The 27,691-nt window shown below is 42.4% G+C and overlaps 4 protein-coding genes across 5 annotated transcripts; all 4 read right to left on the reverse strand.

Annotated features, from left to right (window-relative positions):
• Positions 1–2,653: 2,653 nt before the first annotated feature.
• On the reverse strand, positions 2,654–3,181 carry LOC126510465 (keratin-associated protein 4-3-like). The gene has a single exon (XM_050157027.1). It carries the CDS (start codon positions 3,179–3,181, stop codon positions 2,654–2,656), a length of 528 nt encoding a protein of 175 aa, XP_050012984.1.
• Positions 3,182–12,312: 9,131 nt separating this feature from the next.
• LOC126510462 (keratin-associated protein 4-2-like) lies at positions 12,313–12,915 on the reverse strand. The gene has a single exon (XM_050157023.1). It carries the CDS (start codon positions 12,913–12,915, stop codon positions 12,313–12,315), a length of 603 nt encoding a protein of 200 aa, XP_050012980.1.
• A 3,601-nt stretch (positions 12,916–16,516) lies between these two features.
• LOC126510464 (keratin-associated protein 4-6-like) lies at positions 16,517–17,059 on the reverse strand. The gene has a single exon (XM_050157026.1). The coding sequence runs from the start codon at positions 17,057–17,059 to the stop codon at positions 16,517–16,519; it is 543 nt and encodes a 180-aa protein (XP_050012983.1).
• Positions 17,060–23,747: 6,688 nt separating this feature from the next.
• Positions 23,748–24,305, reverse strand: LOC126510463 (keratin-associated protein 4-3-like). 2 transcript variants are annotated; one of them, XM_050157025.1, is made up of 2 exons: positions 24,199–24,305; positions 23,748–24,087 (listed from the first exon to the last, which is right to left on the reverse strand). In XM_050157025.1, the coding sequence occupies exons 1-2, from the start codon at positions 24,303–24,305 to the stop codon at positions 23,748–23,750; spliced, it is 447 nt and encodes a 148-aa protein (XP_050012982.1). The 2 variants fall into 2 exon arrangements, with proteins under 2 accessions (XP_050012982.1, XP_050012981.1); XM_050157024.1 differs by having other exon boundaries at positions 23,748–24,305.
• Positions 24,306–27,691: the final 3,386 nt, after the last annotated feature.

Raw genomic sequence — 27,691 nt, forward strand, 5'->3', positions numbered from 1 at the left:
AGAGGGAGAAGGAGAGGGAGAGGGAGAGAGAGGGGGAGAAAGAGACAGAGAAGGGGGAAGCAGAGAAGTGGGGAGAGAGAGGCAGAAGCGAAGCTGCCTCTCCGAGAGGAAGATGAAAAAGAGAGCTAACTCAGGCAGGAAGCTGAAGATCAGCCTGCCTCAGCAGATGGGGGAGGGAGTAGGCGTGGCTTGTCTCTTAAAGGGACCAATACCATAACAGATGTGTTTTCCTTTCCAATGACTAGAATACACTAATACTTCAAACCAAGGAATCCAAAGATGATTGAATTTACTGAGTTATCTTCTCCTTAGTCCATTCAGGAATATGTGTGCTTCTTTGTATTAATCCAGGTTCTGTTGATATGGTGGTTTGTTCCAACCAAAGGCATACTTCTTTTTCTACAGGAATGAAAGATTTCCTGACAACTTTCACTCTAAGCTATAATTACGGTGTTTTAATTAAGGTGTTTAAAATATGAAGGTGCTAAAGAAGGTAGAAGGACAGAGAGGGAGAAAAAGGAAAGAGATATCTTAATTCAATACCCAGTTCCAGATCCAGACCCTGGGAGAGAAGTAGGAGGGCCTACTGAGTACAACATCACCAAGGTAATGTTTTAAGTAAAAATGGAATGGTCCCTTGTGTCAGGCAGTGGACATCGGGACGTGAGACCATACCACAGGTCTCTGAGCAGTGGCAGGCAGCAGGCAGTGGGTTCCGAGACCATGGCAGGTCACAAAGGCAGCCTGGTCTCAGGCAGGAAGCCATGTGGTTAGTGAGAGACTAAGATGGATAGGAACACCATGCAGTGTGAGGTTGGATAATTATGTAGTGGGTTGTGGAGGGGAAGAGGAGAAGGGGGAAGAGCACAAAAACAGGGAGAGATGGGGGGAGGGGAGATGTAGAGAGAGGGGAGAGACAGAAGCTTCCTCTTTGAGAGGGAAACAGAAATGGAAGGGACTCAGGCTGGAAGCTGAATATCAGCTTTCCTTGTTGGATGGGAGATAGAGTGGGCATGGCTTGTCTCTTAAAGGGACAGGACAGACCATTACGTTTTCCACATCCTTAAACAGTGGCAAACAATTCATCTGTGTAGTTAATATTATAGAAATGTCCCATTCTCTCTCTTTCCAATACTGCTTTTAAATGTTTAGTGTTTATTTCAAAATATTTTCATACAATACATTTTGAAAATCTTTGTTCCTCTCCCATAACTTTTCCCTGATACTTCCCAGCTCTGTAAACACCCAACTTCACCCCCTCCTTTCTACTCTGGTGTGTCAAAGAATCCAAGAAAGATGCCTGGGCCACATCCTAATGTAAGGCAGAAGGCAATTCCTTTCTGCTCTCTGGGTAATTGTCTTCAGTGGATGAAAGAGCCATCAGTAGGAGGCCTGTGCTGTATATGCACTTCTCTCCCAACACTGTGGAGGCTGAAGGTAGAGGCACTGAGCAATAGAGCAAAGGTTGAGCCACCTAGATCCCAGGAGAGACATTCATTCTTCAGACCCTACTGGCATCCAAAAAGGTAAGCCTCGTTGATGTCATATTTGGGCTTAGCAGTTTCTAGGAAATTGACCTGCTTCTATGACTGTCTGCCACATTGTGTTCAAGAGAATTTCCTTATTAGATTTTTCTTTTGTAAAAATCCCTGGGTCTGGCTGTGCTTTAGTGAATCCCACATAGCTCACATACCATGGGGTGGCTTCCCTTTAAACACAGGCTCCTCTAGAGGGTTACTGCCATGGACACTACTCTCTAGGGCTCAGATACAGTAAATAGACAAAACTGAAAAATCAATAAAGAATAACAAAGAAAATAATAGTATAAACCATGAAAGAGAAAAATGAAAGAAGATTTCTAGTTAAGCGGGAAGTGATCCAGAGGTCACAGGACACATGGGGACCACCCATGCTATGTGAAAATGTGCACAAGGCCAGTAACACTGAGACTCGGGAGACAGGGCTCTGAGATGGGGTACTTCATGTGGTCAGGATGGAAGGAAGCCAGTGCAGAGCACCTGTGAGCGGGACACAGCTGGATGGGACTGGCTTCCATTCCCACCTGAGAACACGAGACTGAGACATGATCAGTGAGTGTGAATGGGAGCATGTGCTTACGAACGTCCTCCTCCATTTGCTCTGGGTTCCATGGTTCAACCCTCTTGCCCAGATAAACCTCTGATAGAGAGAACCAAACAGGTGCTCCAAGAGAATACTTCCTAATTGCAGCAGGCACACAGGGAAATTGAGGGCCCAGGTAAATTAATATGCTAAGCGATTTTTGTTATTTTGTAAAAAGCTAAAAGTAAATTGAGAACTGAGAGTAATTACGGAGAAATAAGGAGATATGACACATTTGCATTAGGATGTCTAAATTTAGTTTTATTTAATATATAAAGATACTTTTCTTATGTAAATGAGACAAAATAAACATCAGAGTGGGAGGAACATGCTAGATTAGAGAGAAAAGCTGAATTTGTTTTGTTTGAGAGAGAAAGAGAGAGTGAGAGAAAGATCTGATTAGAAAAGAGAGAAAGTGCGCTTTGAAGCCTAAATCAAGATCAAAGACCCCAGTCTTTTGGGATTTAGCTCAGAGGGGGTCTACATCCCGAATGGTGGGTGATGAAGAACAGGAGACTGGGAGTGAGAGCACTCAGCAGCAAGAACAGCTAGAGCATGCTGGGCGGCAGCAAGTGGTCTGGCAACAGGTGGGGCGGCAGCAGCTGGAGATGCAGCACTGGGGTCTGCAGCAGCTGGACACACAGCAGGTGGGGCGGCAACAGGTGGTGTGGCAGCAGGAAGGCCTGCAGCAGCTAGAAATGCAACAGGTGGGGCGGCAGCAACTGGGACGGCAGCAACAGGGGTGGCAGCAGGAAGGCCGGCAGCAGCTGGAAATGCAACAGGTAGGGCGGCAGCAGGAAGGCCTGCAGCAGCTGGAAATGCAACAGGTAGGGCGGCAGCAGGAAGGCTTGCAGCAGCTGGAAATGCAGCAGCTGGGGCGGCAGCAGCTGGGGCGGCAACAGGTGGGGCGGCAACAGGTGGGCTGGCAGCACACAGATTGACAGCAGCTGGGTCTGCAGCAGCTGGACACACAGCAGGTGGGCCTACAGCAGGTAGGCTGACAGCAGCCTTGGCCACAGCCCTCTTCAGAGCAGACAGAGCCACAACAGGAGCTGACCATGGTGTCAGAGGTGGAGGTTCTGGGCTGGTTTACAAGAAGGAGGGTTGGAAGATTTGGAAGTGGGAGTCTCCCTGCCCACATCCCCTTTTATACCCGACTGAGGGGCTGCTGTCCTCACCTGCAACATTCTTTCCTTGCTATCATCTGGGTTAATTAATAGGTGATTATCAAATTAGGAGAGTTTCTTTTCCTTGTTACAATATTAAGGTGAATGGATAATATCCTTCCTAGCATGTTAGTGCTCACTGTCAGTTCTTCCTGAACCATCTCCTGAGTGGCTTTTTTTTTTTTCTTTTAATTTCTTTCAGGAGAGCTGTCAACTGACATTTGATGTCCTGGTCTCCCATGTTTCAGTGACATTTCTGTGGCACCTCTTCCCTTCCTGTAAGCAGTCACATGCTTACTTTCTTGTAATTGCTCTGGTGACCCTGGAAGACACAGGTACTTTACACTGATGGCTCATGCATAATAGGTCAGGTGAGCACAGAAAGACCAGTGGCTTGGAACAGGAATGCATTGGCACCAGGCTCTGTTATTGGCCCTTGATAATGGGGATGTTTCTGCAGATCTTAGCTGGCTAGGGTTGAAGGCATGGTAACTTTGTAGAGAATCACAGCTCAGGTGGCATCACTTAAGAAGAAGAATGAGTGTGGAGATAATGGTTTATGCACAGCAAGTTAGAAATCGTGGCAGAGGCAGAGTGGTATGTAACTAAGAGGTTTGAATGTTTATAGATAGAAACATTTATATTCCTCACAACAGACGAATATGGACAAAACTGGAATGACCGTAACTGTGTGTCTATAGCAGGCTATATGCATGCATATATGTATAATTGAAAGATATTAATAGTATTGGATAACCAATTGGTGTGCTCTTCCCTGGGAAAGACTATTTCCCTCACTATCAGCATTCTTTTGTTTCTCATAGCTCCTTGTCGAGGATTGAGGCCTCATGTGCATCCCTTTATTCACTAAAACAATAAAAGTGTCTATTACTATTGTCTTTGTTTAGCTCATGTTTAGGCAGTTATGTTAGTAAGACCTGAAAACATAAGCAAGTAATGTTATACAGACTGTGTTGGTTGTACTCATGTATGTGTGTATGTGTGTGTGTACCGTGTGTGTGTGTACAACACACACATGCAACATACATGTAACAGCAATAATGAAAAAAGGAAGCCATAAATTTGAAAAGAAGAACTGGGTGATATAGGAGAGGGTTTGGAGGGAGGAAAGGTAAAAGGAAATTCTGTAATAATAATAGAATCTCAAGAAATAAAAGAAATAATTTTTTAAAACAGAAATCAAGATCTTGAAGGTCAACGAGCAAGGGCATGAGCCGAGTTGGAACGTGCCCATCCTTCCATTGGAATCCAGTCTCGCCATGGTACTTAGGCCTGTGACACATCAGCTGTCAACAGGGCAGGTTCCCAAGTTAAAAGACCTCAGGTGTTGTATACAGTAATAATTCCTTCACTCCTTTATTATAATCATCCCCAGGGAAATAGTGCATGTGCAATTGGAGGCTGATAGGTAGCAGATCAGAGTTCACACAAAGTGATAGTCAGAAAACAAATAAATCTTTCCCACCCTCATAGCCTCTCCACTGTGTCAACTGGAGTACCTGAAGGTAATTTTCTCAGTCAATATATGTGAAATCCAGCAACTCCTTCTATTGAACTGTAGAGTAAAAACTATAATAGAAAAGCCACATGGAAACCTCAAAACAACATAACTATATTCATTGCAAGACTGATGGCCAATAGCCTATACATATTTCTGTCTAACTCTAATAACTTAAACAAAATTATTTCCATTATTTTATATATTACCACGTGGCTTGTGGTTTACTGGCAAATTTCTGGCGCATCTGTCTCTCGTGGCAGGTACATGGCAGCGTTCCATTGGCTCTGCCTTCTTTCTCTCAGCATTCAGTTTAGTTTTTCCACCTAACTCTATTCTGCCCTCTCACAGAAAAAAGCAGCTTCTTTATTCATTAAGCAATAAAAGGAACACATCTAAAGAAGGACTTCCTATGGCATTGTGGATTATTTCACTCTTGGAAGTAGACACAGGAACGAGGGTGGACATTAAGTTCACTGTGTTGTTGGAACGGGCAATGACTTTGGATGGACTAAGGGCAGGTAAAGAAGGACTGGAAGTTCCCTCTCGCCCCTCAGAAGGGTCTTCAGGAGGGGGACTTGATTGGGGGAGGGGGAGGGAAAGGAGAGGCGGCGGTGGGGAAGAGACAGAAATCTTAAATAAATAAATAAATAAATAAATAAATAAATAAATAAATAAAAAGAAGGACTGGAAGGCAAGCAGGTGCTCCCGCTTTAAAGAAGAACACCAAAAGGATCATACGGGAGTGGGACAGCAAGTAGCCAAAGCAATAAGCACCATGGAAGACAGTGCAGGGGACAGCAATGCATCCAATTGGAAGGGAAGATGAATTGGGGATCTTCCAATTCTCATTTCTTGAGTTCCATGACCTAATGAGTTGAACCGCCCTCCCACTATATCTTCCTTGGTGTTCATAGAATGGCATTGATGCACGATTCTGTTTATGGTCCTCATGAAATGCATTTATCACATAAGAAAGCAAGATAAGCAAAGAGGAGCTGGGACTCGAGTACTTTGCTATTGCTGAATTGAGACCTCACTGCCAAAGACCCAAATAGAAGAATGGGTTCATTGAGAATAAGGATGGCAAAGGACTGGAAGATACTAACTCATGGTGCTGATAAGTTTGGCAGGGACTCAGGTTGTCTCTGGAGTAATGACACACAACCCATATAACTGCAGCCACCACAAAGAAAAATTGAGATAAGCGACAGTGTCGCAGGCCTCTGAAACCTAAAGCCATACCCACAGATACAGTCCTGGAGGAAGACTCCAAATCCTAATCCTTGACTGAGAATTCTACCGTGGGAGATGGAGGCTTTCAATATACCTCTCTTTTGGGGGCAGTATTCATTCTAAACACCTGGGTGTTGATGTTGGCCAGACTACTGAGGTCAGTGTATTCATGGTAGAGGGAAGATATATTTCCCCAATCAGGGTACTCAACTCAAAATGAATGAGAAATGAAGACCCTTGAGAATTGGAATGTGTGTTTGCATAGCATCACATTTATTCAAGGAGGCAAAGATCTCCAGTTATCAAGAACAAGGCATATGTCCTAAACACTGGAAATTAAGACAAGCATTTCTTGAGTGGAGAGAAGCAGTCAGGGATGTGTTCCATTCAGAAAGTTGAGGCAGGATGCGGGAAAGCATAGTTGTTGATCAAAAGCAGCTTCACTTTGAAGAGATGGACAGGTTTTTCGAAGGGCATATCTGGGTATGGGGACAGTCTCTTCATGAAGAGCATTTGAGGCTTTAGAGAGAAGAAAAGGGCATGGTGCCCAAGAGCATGAAGCACAAGGTCATTTTTTCCAGGATCAGGAGGCCCTAGTGTAGCTGTTCCTCCATCAGGTGGTCTAGCAGTAGTTAGACCCACAACAGCAGGGTTGGAAGCAGCAGCGGCGGCAGCAGGTGGTCCTGCAGCAGGTGGTCTGGCAGCAGCACGGGCCACAACAACACTGCATCATTTCAGAGGCTGGAGGGTCTGTGTGGGTTTGCAAGAAGATGGGTTGGACTGTGGTTTGGAAGCCTCCTTGCTAGGCCTGCTTTTATACCCTGCTGAGGTGTTGCTTTTCTCATGTGCAGGGGTATTCTTACCTCCTGATGGTCTGCTTGTAAACAAATTATGAAATAAGGCAAGATTTGTTTCACCTATTCCTATTCAAGATCAAGGCATTGGTAGTTTTCCTGGTTCAGTATGTTTTATGACTTAATGGGTACGCCTATTGAGCCCATATGAAATTGATTTAAGCTGTCGTTGCACTCCAAGAGAGAAGTCACCTGAAGTTCTGTGTACCTACATTCTATGTTTCCAAGAAGGATTTTTGTCTCATCTTGACTTTTTTCATTAGTATCTGCAGGTTTCAGTTGGTTTCTTAATTTCTTACTTACTGTGTTAGGATTCAATGGAACCGTTGCTGAGCCCAAGACGAAGAGCTTTCAGGTGTCATTTCCTTTAAAATAATCTGTCACCTGACATTCTGTGTGCCCACACCCAGTGTTTCAGAGTTGGTTTGGTAGCATGACTTTGCCTACTTCAGTAGTGTTAATTTTCATTAATGTGCTTTAACATGTAATTGGCATGAGAACACAAAGACTTTCTGAACTTCACCCTTTCCTGGCTAGTTGTTCTTAATCTACCTGATGTTCAGCATAGCTCCCCTTTATAAAGGCGATGGTAAGACTATAGAGTAAAGAATATATACAAGACCTTTTAATTACAGAGCTCTTTGCAATTAGAGCAGAAAGATCATGACACACTACAGTGGATGACCACTGAGCCCACCTGTGATTTCTTGTGACAGTCTGGACAGGTACAAATTCTCATTCTGCAGTTTGAGAATGGAAATGGGATTTTCCAAAAAAGCCTTTAATCTCTTGAAGAAATAGCTACAGAGGTATACCTAGAGTATGTGAAACCTACAGCAGTATAAGCTGACTTTCCCTGAGGCTCAGATATAGTTCATAACAAATTTCACTGGGATGTCAAACTTCAGATCTCTAAAGGGAAGTCTATTGAGTCACAATTCTAAGAACATTATTTTAGTCAGATATGAGAAACAAGAAGCTCTTGAGTCTAATGTACCATTCATTAGCTGTACAGGTTGCCAGGTAAATCTGATAAAGAATCTAGGAGCTGCTTGACCTCTGCTATGTTGAAGAGTACAGTCTAGCGAAACCAGTACATTCTCTGTGTACTACAGTATTTTTAAACAAGAGGCAAACACCAAACCCTATATGTCATATTGCTGTGGGACAATGGTCTGTATTCTGTCAATTATATTTTAAATCAACACTGATTGTCCAGTACCCAGGCAGGAAGTATAGGTGGAACAACCGGACAGGGAGTAGAGGTAGGTCAATGAGAACAGGACAATTCTGGGAAGAAGGAAGTTCCTTCAGCAGTCCTGTCCCAGCCACAGAAGAAGCAAAATGTGACTGCCCTGCTGAATAAGGTACTGAGCCACGTGGCTAACACAGATAAGGATAGGCTAATATAAGTTATGAGAGTTAATAAGAAGCCTGAGCTAATGGGCCAATCAGTTTATAATAATGTGGCCTCTGTGTGATTTTTGAGGGCGTAACTATTGCAGGAACTGGGCAGGACAGAAAACCTCGGTCAACATCATATCCATGAATGAAAACCATTAACCAGATACGTGTTTTCCCATGCGTTGATAGTAAATCTAGGGAGAGATCTGTCTTCTTGGATTTGAAGACATTTGTTAATCAACATCATTGGACATGGGTTCTAGAGTATTTGATCTGAATTCCTGGAATCTTTAGTTGACACAACTGGTATGGAGAGACTTCATTTACAGACAATATATGTAGCAGATGAATTCTGGCCATGGGTTCTACTACACTACCTCACAGTCTGAAGTCCAAATCCAGGGGATAATTTCAGTATTGCGGTCTCATTTCTTGAAGCCTTTGTTAATGAACATTTGGCAGTGTCTATGTTTTGTGGATGGAACAATGACTGAGCTTTTAAAATATTATCCCAGTCTTCCAGAGGACCAAAGTTATGCTTCTAACCCTGAAATTTCCTCCTTCTTAAGCTCGCGTGAGTATACCGTACAGGTAGCTCAAACTGTATATACTGCCCTCTGGATCATTGCCATCAACTGTAAGATGTCACTTCCTCTAGACATATCTGTCTTCTCTATGCCCTTTCCTCCTTCCCTGAGTAGCCACCAGTAATGAGAACTGAGATAATGGACAATGATGATAACTGAGATAATGACAATTGAGAGCTTTGCAAAAGATCCAGACCGTCAGGCTCTAGCTGAGAAAGAACTGTGGTTCCGTGCATACTGCATCATTCTCATGTGTCAAATGAAATAGGGTTCACGGAGAATGCATCTTAGCTCATGTGTTTCCACTCTCTCATCCTTTCTTCAGTAAATTACTACCTTCATCTCTACAAGTCATTTGTACAAGAATTCCTTTCTCGGGTTGTTCTTTGGGTAACTGGAACTTACTCTTAATGCAACTTTTGTGTAAATAGATGTCATGGTTGTATTCCCTCACTCACAGAACTCTTTTAGCTCATAACATTAATTGGCAAGCCTTCAATCCATTCCACTGACTACTTCAGGCCAGGCATCCCTAAACAACGTATCCATATGCCTATAAAGCCTTTCCCACAACATTTCTCCGATGCTTCAGATATACTGACAGCCCTATTGCTGGGGTCCCTACCATATACATTGACCACAAGGTATGGACAATACAAATTCCTTGCTATCAGGAAGCTTCCTCCCCACTGGCTTCTTTTTATAGTATTGCAAAGAGTAATGCAGGCTGCTGCGGAGAAATAGTCATCAGGCATCACCTACAAATGTTAATAATGACCAGGGTGATAGGCTTTGTCCACACGCGTAATAGTTGCATGATTTTAATGGATATAATCAACTGCTTCCTGATTGGATTTGCACCTGATCTGTGCAGAGAAACAATGCCTGATATTACAAGTGTGGCCAAGAACCCATGGTTAGGGATCTCACAAGCTCCAGCGAAGAATGCAGCACTATTATTCTGCTAAAAATATATATAATATCAAGCTGACCTTTAAATTGGTATCTTTCTGTCCCCAGATTAGGGCAGATCCCAGCTCTTATCAGAGAAGAGCCTTTGTGCAGCGAGCACTGGTCAACACAGAAACTTAGAACTGGTCAAAGTGCAGAGAATACGTGAGTGTGGACTGTTTAGCCACACCCCTCAAGGAGAAGGGACAGTTATGAAAGGAGGAGGGTCATGGAAAGTGTAGATAAAGCTAGCCAAAATTCTTACTTGGTGTGGGAAATGGTTCACAAATCCCCAAATCTGAACTAAAGAGCTATAGATAGCTGATGGCTTCTGAGCTAGGGAGAGTCAATTTTCCTTAAAGATGGGGCTCCTAGGAGATCATCTACGCCTCCTGGGTGGCTCCATAGCCCAGGGTATGTATATATGTATGCATGAATGTATGTATGTATGTATATATATATAGACAGCACAATGGAATCAATAGTTAGTAACAAAAAAAGACACAGAGTTGTGGGGAGGGCGGGATGGGAGGTAAAGATTGATCTAGGGGGAGCTAGGGGAGGAGTGGCAGGTATATATGATCAAAACATGCTATATGAAAATCTCTAAGATTTAAGAAAAGTATTCTAAATATCAATAAAAATAAGAGAATAAAAATGGCACAGTGTGTTTATTTACATATTTAATGTTAATATAATATATAAGTGCATATACATATATAATTTAATATATTACATAGTGTAAAAATACTGTTTTTATTTTTAGCTGTTGTTCAACATTGCTTTGGCTATTCAGAGTCTTTTACAAAAGTGTTTCCATATGAATTTTCGGGTTTCTCTTATTTCTTACTTCCATGAAGAATGTCAATAATATTTTGTGGTTATTGCAACGAATCTGTAGATGGGTTTAGCTGATGTGGCCATTTTCACATTAATTCTGCCCATCTATAATCACTGGTAAATCTTTCTAACTTCTAATACTGTTGTCATTATGTTTCTTCAGGGTTTCACACATTTATTATGGAAGTCTTTCCCAACCCTGGTTATGCTGAAGCTACTTTTTTGGGGGGTACTATGAATGACATTTTTCTCATAATATTTATTGTTGAGGGTTTCTCTGTACCCAGCTTCATATTCTACTTTTGAAACGCAACACTATTATTTGAGTAGGAAATATCCCCATAGAGTTATGATTTAAACACTTGGTCTCCAATTGGTGGTGCTCTTCTAGGTGTGCTATCAAATTATTCTACTAAACTAAGTCTAATTTTTGCTTTAGAAGCAGAAGCTGAATTAGTTAGTACATTGGGGTTCCTATATACCCTTTCTGTGCAATGATGCTACCTCTTGCCAGATTTTTTTTAATGCCATTGTTTTACGTAAGTCTTCCAAAAATTCATAGGCACTAGACATTTGTAAATCTGTAGGCAGGAACTTCATTTTCAAATTAGCTTTACTTTTTAAAATGTATTTTTTAAAGCTTCGTATCTATTGTTCGCTAACATTTCCCCTTAATATCAAGGGCAGTCTGAGAACATACTGCAGAAGTACAAGCTGTGACAAGAGAAACTAAGCAATATTTCTAAGATGTTAAAATGTTGCCTACAGGACAAACAGAAGAGACTTCAGATAAGCCTGACCTAACAACCTTCTTCTGCACACCTCCTAGTGACTTAAAGATTTGTTGACACTAATAATGCCTTGGTATCTGTCACTTATGGCCCTCCCTTTTTGGAACCAACTGGGACAAATCTGATCCTTGGTGATGAGTGACAACAGAGGGTTAACCTCCAGATGTCTTTAGAGGAGACTGTTTAGAGATTCAGAGATGGGGTAGGGGTAACAGAATTACCCCCAGGAAAGGACACAGGTTTGTTCAAGGGAAAGGGGAAAAGAGAATTACTCAGCCATCCTCCCACTGCTCGAGTGCTCTGTGTAGAATACCTAACTATTCTCCTCTTTGTCAGAGAAAATATCAGGAAGTGGGTTTAATACGCATGGTCTATGAAAGCATCTTTCTGTACTGGGACGAGAAGGTAGAGGGAGCAGAGTGGGCATACTAGAAATTTTCTGTGGTGGTTCCTTTGCTACTTATAGGTGAGATAACCAGAAGTTCAGAGGTGGAAACGACCATTTAAGGAAGAAAAACAAGGAAACATGGCGTTTTTGTATTTGTAAAGGTGCAATTTTTTATTTATTTAACATGTAAGAAAATCTATTTTAAAACAATATAACAGACAACAAAGATTTCTATTGGGTTAAGGTAAGAGTTTACAGATTCCAGAGAAAGCACAAACTTGGTTCCACGTTGTAAAGAAATACTCTTCAGACGACAGCAGTGAAAGGATAGTTGAAGTTAAAATCATTATCAGCTGGAATAGAAGTTTTACAATGGGCCTCTTAGAATCAGCTCACAGAGGTCTAAGCCAGGAATGCTGGGTGATGAAGAATGGGAGACTTGTGAGTGAGAGAGCTCAGCAGCAAGAACAGCTAGAGCATGCTGGGCGGCAGCAGGTGGTCCTGCAGCAGGTAGTTTGGCAACAGATGGGGCGGCAGCAGCTGGAAATGCAGCACTGGGGCCTGCAGCAGCTGGACACACAGCAGCTGGGGCGGCAACAGGAAGGCCTGCAGCAGCTAGAGATACAGCAGCTGGGGCGGCAGCAGGAAGGCCTGCAGCAGCTAGAGATACAGCAGCTGGGGCGGCAGCAGGAAGGCCTGCAGCAGCTAGAGATACAGCAGCTGGGGCGGCAACAGGTAGGCTGGCAGCACACAGACTGACAGCACTGGGGTCTGCAACAGCTGGGTCTGCAACAGCTGGGTCTGCAACAGCTGGGCACGCAGCAGCTGGGACGGCAGCAGGAAGGCCTGCAGCAGCTAGAAATGCAGCAGCTGGGGCGGCAACAGGTGGGCTGGCAGCACACAGACTGACAGCAGCTGGGTCTGCAGCAGCTGGACATACAGCAGGTGGGCCTGCAGCAGGTGGTCTGGCAGCAGGTGGTCTGGCAGCAGCTGGGCTGGCAGCAGCCTTGGCCACAGCCCTCCTCAGAGCAGACAGAGCCACAACAGGAGCTGACCATGGTGTCAGAGGTGGAGGTTCTGGGTGGATTTACAAGAAGGTGGGTTGGAAGATTTGGAAGTGGGAGTCTCCCTGCCCACATCCCCTTTTATACCCCACTGAGGGGCTGCTGTCCTCACATGCAGCATTCTTTCATTGTTATTGTTTAGGTCAATAAACAGGTGATTATCAAATTAGGCAAGATTCTTCTCCTGGCTAAATTATCAAGGTAGATGGAAAACACAGCTTCTTTTCCTGGTATTACAATTCATCATCAGCTCTGGCTGAACCATTTCCTAAGTATCTTTCTTGCCTTAATTTCTTCCAAACAATTATCACATGACATTGTGTGTCTAGTCACTGTGTGGTTCAATCTCATGGTGGATGGCTCCACTGTCTATGTTCAGATAATCATTATTTTTAAAGACTCATTCTTGTTTCTGGTGTCCCAGGTAGATAAAGGTTTATTATACCAATGGCTCATCCACAATGGGTCAGGTGGGCACTGACAGTGTGAACATAAGACCGTTGGTATGAACAAAGAAAGGTCTTCCTCATATGATGCCTACATCTTCTAGACCAATTTCTAAGTGGAAAACTGAATGGGGGAAATATTGATGTTTATCCCCCCTACCTTTTAGTTGCCAGAGACAACCCTTTAATAGTCACATATAGAGCCTCTCTCTACAGTGGGTTGCAAATCTCAATGGGCTTACAAAGTTCAAGTTTCTCATCTCTAGCTTACAGGATTATTTCCCTTCTTTGACCATCTATCTTTCTGGCTTAACAGAACATATGCACTCATATCCTGCCATTCCCGAAGATTTATTTTGCAATATCATTTGATATTCAGGTGGTATTGTCACTTATTCTAATTTAAACCTGAATGTCCTGCTTTCAGTTGGGATTCTGAGTAGAGGACTCTCCTGTTTAATGTTTCAAGTGGTAGATTAGACTCCTCTCTTAATGTTCATTTTATATACACACGTATATATGTATACTACATATACATACATATGTATATACACATGTGTTTTGTCATCATATATCACATATATAATTACACATGTGGTGTGTGTATATGTGTATGTATACATCACATGCGTGCATAATTATACATGTGATATATGCATGTGTATATCACAAGTACAAATATGTGATGTGTATATGCATATATCACACATGTAAATAAAAGGAGAATAATAGGTATTCATTTTGGTATACATTAAATACTTAAAGGACACAAAGCACCCATCCAATTAGCTACGTGATTAATGTCTCAAATATGAGGAAGGCTTCAGTTCCTCTGCAGTCCTCTGTTGGTAGAGGAATTGATAGACAGGGAATAACTGTGTGATAATATCATTAAATTTCTTAATTAGGACCATTTAGTGACTAAGCCTTTTGCATTATTTTTAAGACATTAATTTATTTACCACACACCTAGTCTACAGGCTTTCTTCTCATAGGCTCATGTTTGTAAATCTTGAAAAGATGAAGGGTTTAAATAATTACATGTCCTGAGGGAGATGTTCCCCTGGATTGCTGCAGTAACCTTTACTTCCACAGGAATAGGGAGAGGAACACTTTTTGACTACTAGAGGAGTTGTGGAGCTCAGTCCCAACTGATACATCTACAAACTAACTCCTGTGCCTAAGGCTCAGGGATCATTGCTGAAGAGGGAGTGGATAAATTGTTACAGCCAGAGCATCAGGAGGTTTACTGTGAGACTTTGTCTCCTAGGAATGTCAGAAGCTACACCTGTAAAATCTCACCAGCTGCTTAAACATGAATTGAACAAGGATGGTACCGGTAAACATGCTAATGTGGATGGGGAAAGCTCACAAGACCTCAACCCTACACAAAGAGCCACAGGCTGCTAAGGAATACTTAGAGTAGGAGCAAGAGTCTACTCCAGGGAAGAACATATCAATTAGATATCCATACCAAGTAGTCATCTCTGGAAAACATGCATAAAAGTAACACTACAGACTGAGCAGGTTTTATTTATGTATTTAGGAATGTATATATACAATACACAGACAGGGGGAATGATGTAATTGTATTATAATCTCAATAAAAAATAACTTTTTAATAAAGAAAGGTCTTTTGGTACTAGACTTGCCCAGAACCACACAAGGTATGGGGCTCAAAGTCACAGCACAAAATAAATAAATTGAGACCCTTCCCTCCCTTAATTAGGCAGAGTACATTCTCTAAACCAGTGGTTCTCATGACTGGCTGCAGGGGAGAATAATTCACAGAGTATTCCAAACTGTTGACTCCTGGTTCAAGCCCTGGACAGTTTTCTTCTACCTGGCCTGAGCATCAGCATTTGTTCGAGTCTCCAGATGATCCCAGTGGACCTCTAGACACGAGAGTCCCTTCCTAAGCCCGCATTTGGGTCACTTGTGATATTCAGCAGTAACTTGGAGCACTGTCGAATAAAATAATAATATCTCTTTATTATCATAAGCCAATCTCAGTCCAATTGCAACACAGACCCACACTGATGAGAAAAGACCAACAGGGAATGGAGTCCAAGGATGGGATTCATTTTAAAAGAAGAAACCACCAAATAGAAGAGACATTACTTTATACTTTTGACTGAAGAGTACCTGCTATCAAACAAAATGGATGATTAACATCAGGACTAGACATATGAATTACGTGACTACTATCTGGCCTATCCCTCTTTGATTATGAACAGCTCCGTTTCATAAGCTCTGAGTTGTGACACATGGGATCCCATAACTGAATACTGAGCTCATTGAATGAAAAAAATCACTCCTAAGGGCAGGTCTAGAAGTAGATGGCCAACACAGAACAAATTCAACAGCGTTTTTTGGAGGTTCCTCGTCTCATAATGTTCTGTCTGGGCAGTATTTTCATTTATTTTCTTTCTTCTCTTCCCTTACAGGTCTTTTGAATGTATAGTATGGCTTCTAGTTTATAGGATTTTAGTGTATGTGAATGTGTATGTCTCTCAGTATGTCTTCAGTAGGGCTCTGAGCCACTGAAGACCCAGGGAAAGCTGTGTATTCACTGGACTGAGTGAGCTTTGCTCACCCAACCCTTCTCACTGCTTGAACTCTGTGCCTGGGGGCTTCACCTTTTCTATCTACTGCTGCTTCTTACACACGAGCAAGTTCCAAGCACAGAGGTCTACAGGGCTATACAAGAACATCTTTCTATACAGGAAGAGGAGAGCCAAGGGGACAGAACTGACACAGGCTGGCTTTGCACAGAGAAATCTTTGTGCTTCAGAATTTGACAGATGTGGAAAACAATCTGAGAGGAGAAATAAGTAGACATGATACACATTGCATACCTGCAAAATTCTGATTTATTTAAAACGTAAGAGAGTCTCCATTAAGAATATGGTAAAGAACAAATTTTTCTTTTTGGGTGTAAGGACAAACTTTACGGATTTTAGAGAAAATTTAAATTTGTGGTCGTTTTAGAGAAAGATAATAGGCAGGAGTAAGGACAGACATTTGGAGGGCAAAATCATTTCCAGTTGGAACAGAGGCTTTACAATGTGCCTCTCAGGATCAGCTCACAGGTGATCTACATCAGAAATCCTGTGTGATGAAGAACAGGAGTCTGTGAGTGAGAGTGCTCAGCAGCAAGAACAGCTAGAACATGCTGGGCGGCAGCAGGAGGTCTGGCAGCAGGTAGGGCGGCAGCAGCTGGAGATGCAGCACTGAGGCCTGCAGCAGCTGGACACACAGCAGATAGGGCGACAGCAGCTGGGTTGGCAGCATGAAGGCCTGCAGCAGCTAGAAATGCAGCAGGAAGGCCTGCAGCAGCTGGGGCGGCAACAGCTGGACACACAGCAACTGGAACTGCTACAGCAGGGGCGGCAGCAACTGGAGTTGCAGCAGCTGGGGCGGCAGCAGCTGGACACACAGCAGCTAGGGCGACAGCAGGAAGGCCTGCAGCAGCTAGAAATGCAGCAGCTGGGGCGGCAGCAGCTGGGGCGGCAACAGGTGGGCTGGCAGCACACAGACTGACAGCAGCTGGGTCTGCAGCAGCTGGACACACAGCAGGTGGGCCTGCAGCAGGTGGGCCTACAGCAGATGGGCTGGCAGCAGCTGGGCTGGCAGCAGCCTTGGCCACAGCCCTCCTCAGAGCAGACAGAGCCACAACAGGAGCTGACCATGGTGTCAGAGGTGGAGGTTCTGGGTTGGTTTACAAGAAGGTGGGTTGGAAGATTTGGAAGTGGGAGTCTCCCTGGCCATATCCCCTTTTATACCCCACTGAGGGGCTGCTGTCCTCACATGCAGCATTCTTTCCTTGTTATTATTTGTGTTAATAAATAGGCGATTATCAAATTAAGTGAGTTTCTTCTTCTGGCTAAATTATCAAGGTAGAGGGAAAACACAGCTTCTTTTCTTGGTATTACGATTCATCATCAGCTTTGGCTGAACCATTTCCTATGTATCTTTCTCGCTTTAGTTTCTTCCAAACAAATGTCACATGGCATTGTGTATCTAGGCACTGTATGGTTCAGTGTCATGGCAGATGGCTCTAGTGCCTACCCTTAGATAACCATTGCTATTAAAGACTCATAATTGTTTCTGGTGACCCACGAGGATAAAACATTATTATACTGATGATTCATCTATAATGGGTCAGGTTGGCCCAGAAGGTTTGACCACACACACACACACACACACACACAAAAAAAAATCCCAATGGTATGAGAATAGGAAGCCTATTAAACCATATCTCCTAGCCCAAGTAGTGCATGGTTCATTTCCTAGATTATTTTTTAATGAGAAACATAAAACAATCTTAGGTAGAAAGTTGAATGATTTTCCTTTTCAGAAACAAAACTCTGAGTTTTAGTACATCTTAAGGGGGATGGGCTTTAGCTCAACTATACCTCAAAGTCTACCTGTTTTCATTCTACCGTGGAGGTTTCTTTACCTTCCGTGTCTGGTAGCCTGTCCTTCTTTCTTTAGTAGGAACTCCTGACCCAGGCTCTTGCTTTTCTCACATGTGCTTCAGAACTTCAGTTAGATGAGCAACTTCCTGCCTCTTGGTCTTTTGGCCCTGGACTGTCTGTGTCTGTGGAGGTCCTCACCCCTGAGATGCCTCACCTGTGCCTCTACTCAGGTAAGTGGGTTAGACTTCAACCCTCATGTCCTCTTTTGAAAAAATGTAAAAAGATTGAGTACTTTTAAAAAGTGGATATCTACATGAAAGGATTTCAATTTATATTTATTTATAGTGGGGAAACACTAACGGCTTAAGGGGTGCAAAAATCCCATCCAAGCAGCCACCTGATTGGGGTTTCTAAAAATGAGGAAGACTACCAGTCCATTATTCATGGTCTGCTGGTATAGAAACAGGCAGAGACTTGCTGTAGCTATGTGATGACATCATCAAATGTCTTAATTAGGACCACTTAGTGACCAAGCACATTGCAGGATTTTTATCACACTTACTTGCTTAGCAAACATTTGATTTACTTGTGTCTTCATTGACTTGTAGCTGTAAATTAGGTTATATGTAGTTTAAACAGTGATACACGCAGGAGGTTTGTTGCAGTTACTTGTTTGAGTCACCTAAGGTGGGCCAAGGAGGAAACAAAAGTATTGGATAAAGACTGTGGTTATCAGTAAGAAAATTTTTATTTCTGTTTAAGAGGATTAAGAAAGTCCTTTCCCCAAAGCTAAAAAAAAGAAAGAAAAAGAGAAAAAAGTAAAGAAAAAAGCAAATTCACTACAGATCAATGTACACAGAATCACAAACCTTCACCTAGCAGAAGGCCATAGTGGCTGAAAAATGAACCCCTCCCCCTGGGGGGGGGGAGACCCAGTAACAGTGTCTTGCTCCATTGTAGAAGGTTCTTTATTTAATAGCCATGGGCTTGGACATGGTGTCCATATTTTATGATGCTCCTCGTATTATCCCAATGAGCAGTGAAATCTGAGATCACCTCACTAAATTGTCTACATGGCAAATAACAGCATCATCATCATCAACAACAACATTTCAATGTTTATTTTATATGTGATAAAAATTGTCTGTAGTTTTGAACCACTAGTCTTTAAGCAGTGTAGACTGAAAAGCAATACTCCTTGTTATTATTTTAGGTCACTTTAATACTCACAGGACATGAATGACATCAGTCCTCAGAATGGAACAACAGAGAATCAATCTTGGTTTGAAATGACTATGTCTAGAATACTGGCTCCTACATGTCTTTTCTTGACTGCGTTGATGTGGGATTCCCCTCTGTATGCTGTGCATACCATTGGTTAATAAAGAAACTGGCTTGGCTTGATAGGGTAGAACAGAGCTAGGCAGGGAAAAAAAAACTGAATCCTGGGAGAAAGGAGGCAGAGTCAGAGAGAAGCCATGGAGCTGCCGCTGGAGATAGATGCCCTGAAAGTTTGCTGGTAGGCCAGGACCTCATGGTGATGCACAGATTAATGGAGATGGGTTAAATTAAGATGTAAGAGCTAGTAAATAAGAAGCTAGAGCTAATGGGCCAAACAGGGATTTAATTAATACAGTTTCTGTGTGATTATTTCGGGTCTGAGCCAGGAGGCCTTGTTTTCAGAAGGCCAGGAAACAAGTGATCTCCCTACAACACCATGTTTATCCTTTGACCTTGGAGGGGAATGTTACTAATATGAATTCTCGATTACTTTTAAATAACTTCTCTTAGCTGCAGGGGGCCGTGGGAATGTACAGCAGTGGGAATTAGTGTTTAACAGGTCCACCCACCAGATGCATGATTCCCTGTTAGAGCTACATGCATGGGTCACTGTGACATTCATAACCTAGGAGAAACTATGTGAATTACCTTGTGTTATGAGAATGGGTCTGACTTTGAAAAATGTAACTTATAATTGTTCTGAGTTTGGTTGAGGGAGAAGCAGTGAAGAGAAGAGCAGCAACAGTGGGGAGAGAGAGAGAGAGAGAGAGAGAGAGAGAGAGAGAGAGAGAGAGAGAGAGAGAGAGAGAGGAGGGAAAAAGGAGGGGTAGGAAGGGTGTAGCGATGTGGAGGAAGCAGAAAGTGAACTAGAGAGGGTGCAGAGTGGAGAATGAGAAGGGATGAAGAGCTAGTTAGGAAGCTGTGAAGAAAGACTTTTCATAGAGAATTTTTCAAAATGAGGTAAAGAGAAAGTTGCCATCAGAAAGTGTTTGTGTTTTCTTATTTCTCCTCTCTGATAGAAAAGGCCTAACCTTTAGGTAGATAAGAACTTTTCCTAAGTCATTGCTGTATTTGTGGATTTTTTTGCATTTCCTGGTCCTACTGGGGGTGGTCCCCAAGTCAGTCATACTTAGCCATGATGCTACCTCGGTGCATATCTTGGACAAAGGCAGTTTAACTACTTAGCAAGTTAGTGGATGTTGTATAATGACAAATTGACTATACATGTATATTTGTACTCCTCTGATAAGTACACTATACTAGCTAGGGCAGGCAACCTTGAACTTGGCCACCAGTTGTTATCATTTTTCTAGTAATCAATTCTAGTATGTAATTCCTCGTCCTCAATTCGCTTACCTCTAAGCAACAGCTTATGACAACACTCAGTGGTGAAGTGATAGAATATTGTGGCTTTCCTCTTTGACAGCTCTGTCACACAGGTTCTTCCGCCATCATTGGCTTTTTGATGAATTCACACTAAATGGGAGAGATTTGTGGGACAACAAACTGAGAACAGCCTGACCTCAACCCCAGGCAAGTGCTGACTCTCACACTTCAGCAGCTTCAAAGGATCAGATATTCTCAGCCACCACAGAAGTGATCACAGAATCAGACTCTTCTGGGTTGTCTCCTCACTGCTGACCCCAGTGCCAGCTGATATCTTCAGTGAAACCCTGAAACACACGAGGAAGACTGGTTGCACCTCATTCACGGTACACAGAAACTGTGAGATAATGAATGTGTGGTGGTTTTGTTGATACATTTTGAGGAAGAAATATAACAGAGATATAGGTTACTAATCCATATTTATCTGATCCCATATAGGTCATAGAAAGGGGAGGAAGGGATAAAATTCTACAGAGGAACAGGTGTGCTGAAATGGGTATATTCATAAAGGGAGGAATAAATGAAATTTTAGATGATCTACTTCAGATTTTAGTTCTAGTGTTTATAGTTGTAATTTTAACTGTCAGTGGAGAAATACAACAGCTACAGTCCAATAAGGACATAGTGACCAATCCCTCAGAACGCTCAGGTTGGAACCTTGGTAGCTCTACAAGGTAAGCTGCATATACAGCAGGTACTTGTTAATCAATACTCCTAAGATAACTTCCTGTAGCAATTTTATCTAATGAGTTGGTGAGCACAGAATAAAAGCAATAGATGTGTGAAGTAGGTGGTAGGGTACTCTATTCAGGTCACACATCCTTGAGCTAGTGTTAATACGTAATACAGGTGATTCACAATGTTCACCTGTCTTCTTTCTCGGGTGATTGGGCTTAGCATAGATCCCATTCACCTGGAGGTGTCTGCCTCTCAACCATATGTACTGAAAGCTTTGGCCCATAACCCCCAACACAACATCTTTTAGGATGAAAGGGAGTTTTTTTTTGTTTTTTTGTTTTGTTTGTTTGTTGGTTTGTTTTTGTTTTGGGTCTTTGTTTTTTTTTTAACCATGGATATGTTGGTTTCAAAAATAAACAATGCTGCTTCTCTTGTTTAAGATTGTACTGACTATTCCTAGTGTTTTGTGCTTTCACATGAAATTTAGGATTTTTTTAGTTCCATGAATGATGTCATTGGATCTGTGTAGGAATTGCATTGACAATTTAGCTAGACATTGACGGTATGGCTATTTTCTCAGAACTCTGCCTATTCCTGAACATGGTATACCTTCTCAGTTTCAATATGTTCTTTCGTCTTTTTTCTTCAGTATTAAGAGAATTAAACCCAGGTCCTCTGGAAGAACAGCCATTGCTCTTAATCACTAAGCCATCTCTCCAGCTCCAAGACCTAAGAATTTAAACACCAAAAGACCCAATCAATAAGCAAATAAGTGATACAAACAGATGCTTTCTTTTTTGGTTTTCAAGTTTTTTATTAAAATTTTTCACATAATATATGTTTATCGATTTTTATTGAGCTCTACATTTTTCTCAAACAGGTACTTTCCAAGAGAAAATATATAAAGGATCACTAAACACGTGGACAATGGTTGTATATTTTTAACCATGATGGGAATTAATTCATACCACATTGAAATTCCACCTCAACCTAGCCAGAATAACTACCATTATAGAAACAAGAAGAAATGGTATGGTGGATGCAAAGGAGTTGGACCCTTATATACACTGCAAGTGGGAGTGAAAACTGGCACACGTGGAAATCAGTGCAGAGTTTTCTCAAAATCTAAAGTAGAACTCCCAAATGATCTAGCCATAGTACTGCTGGATGCGCACAGAAAGAGATGGAAAGCAATATACAATAGAGATGTCAATGTGCCGATGTTTATGGGGTGGCTATTTATAATAGTCAAGAACTAAAATCAGCTCGGTGTGTATCTGCAGATGAATCAGTGATGGAAATGTGATTTACACACACAATGGAGAATTATTCACCCACCAAGAAGAATGAAATCCTGTTATTTGCAGGGAAGAACATCAGACAGACAAGTAAGCCTCAGGAAGATGAGCTTCAAATGTTGCCTCACTTTTGTGAAATCTACCCCCCCCCAAAAAAAATAAAGGACTAGAAAAAGTAAGAGGACTGAGATGGATAATGATTAAGGTCAGCAAGAGAGCAGAGAGGGAATGAGTGTCAGGGAAGGTAAGATAGCAAACCTAGGATGAGATTACTTTCTATACATAAGAAAATGTCATAACGAGAAGCTGTAATGTTAAGTTATTAAATACCAAATGGAAACCTTCTGGCATTTTTTTAAATCAGCAAAAAGACTGAAGATGGATGGTATAACACAATTTGCACAAATATTGGACTAAAGCTACAGGTTCATGAAATAATAGCTCAATACAGTAAGTATCAATCCTGAAATTAGGCCTTGCTACTGCACAGTCACTCATGGTTCCTCTGTGTGGGTGCTGGGTGACACATGAATAGGGATATGGGATTCTTGAGCTGCTTCACTGGTGGGGCTGTCTCAGATATGGTGGACAGCAGTGGTAGACATGAAGTAGGTACTTGGGCAATAGTCTCAGGAAGAATTTGAACTTGAAAGGTCATACCCAGCGAAGAGGAAGCTGAAAGCGACCACAATGAACAGAGGATCACAGGAGACAATTAGCTCTCAAGACACCCAGGGACTCAGGAACATCACAGTGACACACTTCCTCTTGGAAGGAAGTGGTGGAGAGCATACGATCTCAATGCATTTCATTACTTGAGCTCTGTGCTCAGGGGCGTCTCTATCCTTCCTACCAACCATTCTTCAATAGAGGTGGTCATGGAGATGTGTGTGTTTGCTCTATGCAATCTTCTTCCTATAATGGAAGACGAATACAGGGGGAACACAGTAGACACATGTGAAATGATCTGCTGTGATCATGGCACTGTTAGAGATGAACTGAAATATTGACAAATGAAGATGACAGTTCAAGATGGAGAGATGAGACATATGTACACTTGTATTCTGGCAAAACTAAGATTTATTTAAACATGGGAGAAAGCTGTTTTTGAAAATGGAAAAAGAAAATTATAAGGATAAATTTACAGATTTCATAAAAATCATTTCTGTGTTCATTTGACAGAGACACAGGGACAGTGTAATTGGAAGTAAAAATAAATGTGTTAAGACAGAGGCTTTACAATGGGCCTCATGAGACTCATGGTTCACATCTGGAATGGTGGGTGATGAAGAACAGGAGTCTGTGAGTGAGAGCACTCAGCAGCAAGAACAGCTAGAGCATGTTGGGCGACAGCAGGAGGTCTGGCAACAGGTGGGGCGGCAGCAGCTGGAGATGCAGCACTGAGGTCTGCAGCAGCTGGATACACAGCAGGTGGGGCGGCAGCAGGTGGTTTGGCAGCAGGAAGGCCTGCAGCAGCTAGAAATGCAGCAGCTGGGACGGCAGCAGGAAGGCCTGCAGCAGCTGGAAATGCAGCAGCTGGGGCGGCAGCAGCTGGATCCACAACAGCTGGAACTGCTACAGCATGGGCGGCAGCAGCTGGAAGTGCAGCAAGAGGGCCTGCAGCAGCTGGACACACAGCAGCTAGGGCGACAGCAGCTGGGGCGGCAGCAGGAAGGCCTGCAGCAGCTAGAAATGCAGCAGCTGGGGCGGCAACAGGTGGGCTGGCAGCACACAGACTGACAGCAGCTGGGTCTGCAGCAGCTGGACATACAGCAGGTGGGCCTGCAGCAGGTGGTCTGGCAGCAGCTGGGCTGGCAGCAGCCTTGGCCACAGCCCTCCTCAGAGCAGACAGAGCCACAACAGGAGCTGACCATGGTGTCAGAGGTGGAGGTTCTGGGTGGATTTACAAGAAGGTGGGTTGGAAGATTTGGAAGTGGGAGTCTCTCCGCCCACATCCCCTTTTATACCCCAATGAGGGGTTTCTGTCCTCACATGCAGCATTCTTTCCTTGTTATTGTTTAGGTTAATAAACAGGTGATTATCAAATTAGGCAAGTTTCTTTTCCTGGCTAAATTTTCAAGGTTAATGGAAAAGAGCTTCCTTTTCCTGGTGTGTTAGGGCTCATTGGCAGTTTTAGATGATCCATCTATGAAGTTTCTTATGGAATTTAGTTCCTTCTGGAAGGGTTTTCACAAGACACTGTGTGTCTTATTGCTCCTCCCTTCAGTCTCATGCTATACAGTGCTAGACTGTGTACTCAGGCCATTATTACTCCCGCAGATCTTTTCTCGTGACCGAGGAGGGTAAAAGGACAAGGTTAGACCCCAGACAACTCTCCATGTAGACTGTGATTCGGTTTCTAGATCTTTTAAAACTGGAGATGGAATACTCTCAAGGTGGTAAGGTAGATGGTAGAAAGTTAGATTCTATTCTTTTTTTTTTCTATGAAAAACAAATCTCTAACACAAACTTTAATGTCACTATGGAGAGTTTTGGCTGCAGAGCTGAGCTATATCATAAAATGCATGTCCCTAAGTTGCTCTCCTTGGCCTTATTACTTTACCATCCGGTCTTTTGGCTTTAACTGATCCTGCCAGCCATATTGTTTCTGTTTCAAGATGTTGGAACTCCTACTGCATAGCTGTCGTTGCCTCTTGCTCTAAATTCGGTGGTTCTCAATCTGTGGAGGTCACCTTTCACAGGGTGCCTAAGACGATTAGAAAGCACCGAGATTTACACTACAGTTCTTAACGGTATCAAAATTACAGTTATGAAGTAGCAGTAAAAATAATGTTAACGTTGGGATGACATGAGGAACTGTATTAAAGGGGCACAGCATTAGAAAGGTTGTGAAGCACTAGTCTAGCTTGTACCCAACGTTACTGCGTCTGTTGAGGCCCTGGACCCTATAGACACTCCTCCTCCGTGAGTTAGATGGTGGACTGGACTGCTCCCTTCAGGAGTTCTGTTAATACTGACATAAAAAGACAATGAGAGGAAGCGGGTGTTTCGATGGTAGGATTTCTGTTTGCATCTGTATACTGTGTGGTCAGAGGAAAGACTGCAACCTGCACAGTCCCCATCCCACTGGCTGGTGGACTACAGCTCCTGAGAAGGAGATACGTTACTTTCTCTTCTTCCCTTAGGGTAAAGAACGAGAGGCTAGCTGGTGATAATTTAAAGACCAATCCCACGCAAACTTTACTCTCCTTGGCATGCTTAGCCACTTTTATTTATTTACTTATTTATTTATTTATGCTTTTACTTTAGGGTATTTTTCTGTAGCACTGACGAAGGTGAAGGACGGAAACATGTACGTGTCCATAGCAATAGTAAAATGCTTGCTAGATTTAAAACGTCATAGAAAGAGTAAAAAGATAAAGACACAGCTGATTTTTACAGGAGAGGTTTCCCTATTGATTTAGGGAAGTTAATGAAGCTCTCTGCGGCTGAGGCTAAGACCCAGTTGCAGAACGCTGTATAGCATGTGCAAGAAGAGTCTATGGTCAAACCCAACACTGAAAACTGCACATGAGAACTAAGCCAAGGCCTCGCTCCCACAACTGAAACAGTGGAGTGAATTGCTCCTGTCAAACAATTTGTAAACAATCATAGCCACTAAGCTAGCTGGAGACATGACTGATTCATTTGGCAAGGGTCGCAAATTGTCTTTGCCTATCCTTTCCAAAACAATAGTTCATATAATAGGTCTGTAGTAGATCATATGTGTCAAAAGGTTGTAACATTCCATGGTTTATCCCAGTGCCCAACAATTGAGATCTCTCTCCTAAAACTTCCACACTACAGAGCTGCATTCATACAGAAGAGAACATGCAAAACCAGTTGCATTTCACTCAGTGGCATCTAAATCACAGAGAAAATTTCCCTGAGTTGGAAACATTGAGCTCTAAGCCCTGTAGACTAAGAGACCCACAGCACTGAGAATGGGCCTGAAGCCCAGTGGGAAGCCACTATAGATGGGAATAGGGTAATTAAAGAGGAAACGCCACGCTGAGAGAATCACTCTGTATACACCTTACCAAATGTTCTGGTAGTCTGGAATGGATAATTGATGCCAGTGTGATAGAAGCGACCAGAACTGACAGCTGGTGGCAGTGCAGTGCCCCGGAACCACGTGATGTCTACCCTAGACTGAACTTGCACTGTGTAGGTGGGCTTAGAATGGAGGGGAGACAACTGTATTTGCAAAAGGCATCCAGGAACTGTGTCATGTCATTCAGAAACCCGGACCACGATGAGATGGTATCTTGTCAAGCATCATGTTACTTTATTCAAATTCCTGGAATGTATCGTGTCTGTAGCTAAAATGGATAATTAGGTGAGTAACAGTGTCTAGCTTATAACCTCATGATCTATACGGATAGGTGCATGCAGTGGGAAGCCTCATACTTGCAGTACAATTGACTTCCTTATAATTAAAAATGAAGCTCCATTAAGTACTAATGAATATATATTAAATGAATGCATGTATAATGAATGGATGGACAAATATAAACTAATGAATATATTAAATACACAAATGAAAATATATTAAGCAGTATTATCAGTCTTGAGAGTGATCTATGCATTGAAATCATTAAAATGCCCTCCCACATTGATTGATTCCTGTTAGCTTGTAAAATATTTTCATTGCTCACCTGGGTAGTGCAGGCCTTAATCTCAGCACTCCCGAAGCACAGGCAGGTTGAACTCTATGAGTTCGAGGTGAGCCTGGATTACAAGAGCTAGTTCCAGGACAGTCTCCAAAGATACAGAGAAACACTGTCTCAATATATATATATATATATATATATATACACATACATATACATATACATATACATATACATATACATATACATATACATATATATATTAATCTAATCTTGTTGTCTAAACCTAGTTAATCATTTCAGTTCATCTGTTTGAAAATAAGCTTTTTTCTTAGGAAAGCATGCATATACTAGTGATGTGTGAGTCTCCTCTGTATGCTGTGAATATGTTTTATTACCGTTAGTTAATGAATGAAGCTGTTTTGGCCAATGGTTTAGCAGGGTAAAGTTAACAGAGATATATAGAGAGAGTAGGCAGAGTTAAGGAAAAGCCATGTAGCTACCGAACGAGAAAGACCCCCACCAGAACCTTGCCAGTAGACCACAGCCTTGTGGTAGTACACAGATTGATAGAAATGGGTTAATTTAAGAGACAAGAGCTAGCTAGGAATATGCTAGAGTCATTGGTCAAACAGTGTTGTAATTAA

The sequence above is a fragment of the Alexandromys fortis genome, unplaced genomic scaffold, assembly GCF_014885135.2.
Source record: "Alexandromys fortis isolate MF-2015 unplaced genomic scaffold, M_Fortis_MF-2015_v1.1 scaffold_31, whole genome shotgun sequence".
NCBI classification, from domain to species: Eukaryota; Metazoa; Chordata; class Mammalia; order Rodentia; family Cricetidae; genus Alexandromys; species Alexandromys fortis.